Genomic DNA, 5,412 nt, shown 5'->3' on the forward strand with positions numbered 1-5,412 from the left:
GGGGGGTCAGTCTGAACCGTGACCTCCTCTCAGGGGTGGGGTGGGGGCGGGGCTGTGGATGAGGACGCTCTCTGTGAGTTTCTGTTCGTCATGTTTGGGGAATGTGCAGCGATGTGAACCCAAACAGGCAGACCCAGAGGGAGAGGGTGGGGGCCGCTAACACTTCCTGCCCCCCCCCATCTCTCCGCAGAGAAACTTTCCTCTATTTTTATCCAGGATCATGTTTCCTCCTCTGATGTTTCTCTGTTTAAAGACATAAAGTTTTAAGATTCAATCATAAAAACTTTATTGTTCGTTACAAAGTGAGCAATAAAAAATCAGAGAAGTAGAAGTGACATGTGAACGAGTGAGAGGTCTGAGTCATGTGAAACACCTTTTACACTATCGGTCTGGTTCAGAGGGTTTCCATGACGACGGCCTGATGGTAGGAGTCAGGCGTTGTGTTGTCTCTGGTGACGATATGAAAATGAGTCAGACAGAACCCTCTGACTTCTGACCTCTGACCTGTCGTCCTCCTTGATGCAGCTGCTGTCGACTCTCAGACTGATCAAACATCTGTTTCCATCGTGCAGCAGAGGATTCTGGGAAGTCATGTCCATTAGTGCACTGAGTCCCTCAGGACGTCCTCTGAGTGCTGTAATGGCTCCTGAGCTCCACTTCCTGAAACTGGATCAGTCTGTGGAGCCATTACCCATGAGCCTCAGCTGCTGCTGCTCCAGAATTAAACAGGAAATCAAAGGTGATTGATCCACATGTTTGATCAGGACACAAAATAGACAAGCCTTCAGCCCCACCCCCAGCTCCACGGCAACACAGTCTGGAGCCCTTGGATGGTTCTTACCCCCCCCCCCGACTGTTCAGAGACACACAGTAAAGTCTGACAGGTCTCTGATGTGTCAGCTACAGAGATAGAGGCAGAAGAAGAAGAAGAGCTGGAGGACTGAGTGACACATGTTCAAGGTCGTTCAGTTCAATAGGAACAGTCTGAGGTCAGAACGCCATCTACTGGCTGTGTGTGTGTGTGTGTGTGTGTGTGTGTGTGTGTGTGTGTGTGTGTGTGTTGTGACTCTCCTCAGTGTCTCGTGTTCCTGTGACCTCGTGTCAGGAGACGTTCGCTGGGAATTTTGGGAAATATGTTCCGTCTGCTTCGTCCTGAAAAAAGAATTCTAAAGATTCGGTTCATCAGTTATTTACAGACAGAGGAGTTTAACCTGAAACATCTGGACACATCTGGAAACATCTGTCACACTGTATTACCGTCTGATTGATTCACTGTTTAAATTCAACATCCAGATGTTTGGACAGATGTTCAGACTGAATCTGTGATCGACATCTTCTCTCCGCCACTCTGACTCTGATACTGAGCAAACAGATGTTTAACAGCTGATTACAGATGTTAAACATCTGTTTGAGGCAGATGATCTAGTGTTTAATAAACAGCATGACCTCGTCTCTTTTTGTCATGTGATGTGTGAACGAGCCTCTGCGCAGTCTGAGCCTCCAGGTGATCAATTAATTATTCATGTTAATTATGAATCTCATTCAACCTGAAGCTGAAACATCGTCACACTGAAGAGTGTCATCATACCTTAATTAAAACTTTAAACACCATGAAAACAACCTTTATATTCAATATACTGTGTAATGATAATAATAAAATAATAATGATAAAGTTAATATGATGATTATAATATTAATAATAATATTAATAATTAATTATAATAATTTCATTCAGCAGTTACAGATTTTGACTTTTACAGAGTTTGAACAAATATACATCTTTATAAAAATCAGTAAATTAAATGAATGAATGAGTGAATTAATTGCATCATATATAAATAAAAAAAAATTCATAAATCAAAACTGTAACCATGTCCAGGATGTTGACGTTGACTTCCTGTCTGTCTTTGTCCCACAGGTCTCGGCCTGAAGCTGCTGATGTGGACGTGTCCCCGCTGACATTGAGGCGTGTCAGAGGTGAAAGGTCATGATGACGACGGTGGCCGCCGAGTACGACCACATGGAGCTGCAGCAGCAGTACAGCAGCAACGACACAGTCAACAACCGCTGGGATGACGAATGGGACAATGAGAACAGCTCGGCCCGGCTCTTCGAACGCTCCCGCATCAAGGCGCTCGCCGGTAAGAGCTGCTCCACCTTAACAAAGTCCACCTTAACCTCCTAAGACCCGAACTCTTGCATGGCGTGCATTTTTAATTTCTCTTTGTTATTTATTCTGATTGGGACCTGAGAAAAACGATGTCCACATATGAGGACATTAGTTTTGCATTTCTATTACTGAGTGGCAGTATAATATCCTCATGTGGTCACCAGGCCCTTGTTGAGAAAAGTTAGTATTGTGGTCTAGAGAACCCAAAATGTGAGGTCCACATATGTGGACGCCAGGTCCTCGGAGGTTAAATCAGTTTGTGTGAGGATGAACCTGCTGGGTGAGAACTTGATTGAAGGCAGCCAGGAGACTGAGAGACAGGATGTCTCTGGTCGTGTCCTGTGATTGGAGGGATGGGGTCACCTGATGGCCCAGGTGGGAGGTTCTGACCTGTCTCCCTGTGACTCAGAAGAACCCGGGTTCCTCTGAGAACTTAGGTTCTGCAGTTGTCACAGATGATCAGGTTTCTGTATTAGAGAGAAAGACAGTCCAAGTGCATGATGGGAGACATCGAAGTCTGCGTCACACTGATGAAGAGCTCAGGACCAGACCAGGTGTGGCTGCACATTCACTCCTCTTCATCATCGTCACAGTCAAGGATCGGGGGCGGGGAAGGAAAGAGGGGGCGGGGCTGTCAGAGGCGTCTGGCACTGGGCAGCTACACACACACAACCTGTGACCTCATGTGACCTCATGTGACCTCACTGCAGTCAGGTCACTGTCAGCCTGAGTCTGCACCTGTGACCTGTGACCTTTGACTTGCTCTGTGGTCACCACGGAGACGTCTGTGTGAATTGATGCGAACCTGCAGCTGAACATGAGAAACTCTGAGTCTCCTGATCAGCTCCTCACATGACTCTGTGTTTACTGCATTCCTCTGGAGGAGGAGGAGGAGGAGGAGGAGGAGGAGGAGGAGGACAAAACAAAATTACAAAATAAAAGCTCGGCTGTCCAGTCTGAAAATGTTTCCCTCATATTTGCAGGTATTTTGGACATGGTCAGATTCCCAGCATCAGCGCTCTGCTGACTTAGTGATGGTTAATGTGATCTCTCTACGTGTTTTCAGCTCATCATCAGCTGACTGTCCGCTCTGCACTGTGATGCTCGCAGGTTCGATTCCTGCAGAACAGCCTCAGTGTGTCCAATCGGCTGATCACACTGCTCTGTCCATTTGCACAGGTGTTCAAGGTGGTTGCCAAGTGTTACGGTGTTCACATGAACACCCCTGACTGGGGAGTTGCTAGGGTGTTCAGGGTGGTTGCTGGGTGGTTGCTAGGGAGTTCAGTGTAGTTGCTAGGTGGTTACTTCAGTGTTTGATATGGAGATCAGTGTGGTCACTAGGTTGTTACAGCGTGGTTAGGAGTCTGTTCAGGGTAGTTGTTGTTTACTAACGTACACACGTGTGTGTGTGTGTGTGTGTGTGTGTGTGTGTGTGTGTGTGTGTGTGTGTGTGTGTGTGTGAGGACATTTGTCTGGTCAAAGAGTTGTAGAACCAGGTTTAGGAAGGTCAGGGGCCCGAGGATCTATGATGTCACTGTGTGTGTGTGTATGTGTGTGTGTGTGCAGGATGTTTGTTTCTTATTTCCTCTCCTTCACTCAGGAATGTGAAGGAACAATGGAGGGAAACACCCCCCTCCCCTTCACACCCCTGATGACATCATTGTCAAGCTGCAAGGCCATTGGCTGATGGGTGAATCCCCTCTCCTCAGCACACACACTCTACACTGTAAAAAATGTCTGACTGTTGTTTCCCAGTCAAACAGAAACATGTTTAAATCAGTGTGACCAATCAGAAGTTACCTCCACATGTCACATGATGATGTCATGTATCAATGAATAATAGGAATACTGATCGGCTGTCTGTCAGAGAGATGACGTCATCAGAAGACAAACGTAAACACTGAGAGGAGATGAAGTCGTGTCTACAGGTGACCCCCACCAAGGAGGGAGGGCAGTCATACTAACTACTACTGAGTACTACTAACTATTACTAACTGCTACTGACTACTAACTACTACTGACTACTACTGACTACTACTGACTACTAACTACTGACTACTTCTAACTACTAACTACCACTGACTACTACTAACTACTACTGACCACTACTAACTACTACTGACTACTACTGACCATTACTGACTACTACTAACTACTACTAACTACTACTGACTACTACTGACTACTACTAACTACTACTGACTACTACTGACCACTACTAACTACTACTGATTACTACTAACTACTACTGACTACTACTGAACACGAGTAAGTACTACTAACTACTACTGACTACTAACTACTGACTACTTCTAACTACTAACTACCACTGACTACTACTAACTACTACTGACCACTACTAACTACTACTGACTACTACTGACCATTACCGACTACTACTGACTACTACTGACTACTACTAACTACTACTAACTACTACTGACTACTAATGACCACTACTAACTACTACTGACTACTTCTAACTACTAATTACTACTGACTACTACTAACTACTTATGTTTAATGTTTGATCCTCATGTTTATAATCTACTTCTTCTCTGCTGAGGAGAAACTCCACCAAACCCCCTGAGGATCAATGGAGTGTCTGGTTCTGCTTCTGCTTCTGGTTCTCTGGTTGTGATTCTTACTGTGATTCTGGCTCTGGTTCTGGTTCTGATTGTGGTTCTGGTTCTCTGGCTCTGGTTCTGGTTGTGGTTTTTGGTTATGATTCTGATTCTTATTGTGATTCTGGTTCTGGTTCTTATTGTGGTTCTGATTGTGATTCTTGTTCTGGTTCTGATTGTAATTGTGGTTCGGATTGTGGTTCTGATTGTGATTGTGGTTCGGATTGTGGTTCTGATTCTGGTTCTGGTTCTGATACTGGTTCTGATTGTGATTCTGGTTTTAATTGTGGTCCTGGTTCTCTGGATGTGGTTCTGGTTCTTATTACGGTTCTGATTGTGATTGTGGTTCTGATTGTGGTTCTGGTTCTCTGGTTGTGATTCTGGTTCTTCTTGTGGTTGTGATTGTGATTCTGGTTCTTGTTCGGATTTAGGTCCGGTTCTGGTTCTCTGGTTGTGGTTGTGGTTCTCTGGTTCTGGTTGTTGTTCTCTGGTTCTGGTTCTCTGGTTCTGGTTCTCTTGTTGTGGTTGGGGTTCGCTGGTTCTGATTCTCTGGTTGTGGTTCTCTGGTTGTGGTTGTGGTTCTCTGATTGTGGTTCTGGTTCTCTGGTTGTGGTTCTC

General features: G+C 45.2%; 1 protein-coding gene across 1 annotated transcript in view; it reads left to right on the plus strand.

The window, feature by feature from the left end:
- sptbn1 (spectrin, beta, non-erythrocytic 1) overlaps positions 1–5,412 on the plus strand; it is a 35,558-nt gene that overhangs the window by 6,468 nt on the left and 23,678 nt on the right. Inside the window, exon 2 of the mRNA XM_087169659.1 lies at positions 1,919–2,166. Coding sequence (XP_087025785.1) covers positions 1,988–2,166 — 179 coding nt within the window. The 5' untranslated portion in view covers positions 1,919–1,987. The remainder of the gene's footprint in view (positions 1–1,918; positions 2,167–5,412) is intronic.

This window comes from Seriola lalandi, unplaced genomic scaffold, assembly GCF_002814215.2.
Source record: "Seriola lalandi dorsalis isolate HSWRI2012SDOR001 ecotype SW California unplaced genomic scaffold, Sedor1 jcf7180002054905, whole genome shotgun sequence".
NCBI lineage: Eukaryota > Metazoa > Chordata > Actinopteri > Carangiformes > Carangidae > Seriola > Seriola lalandi.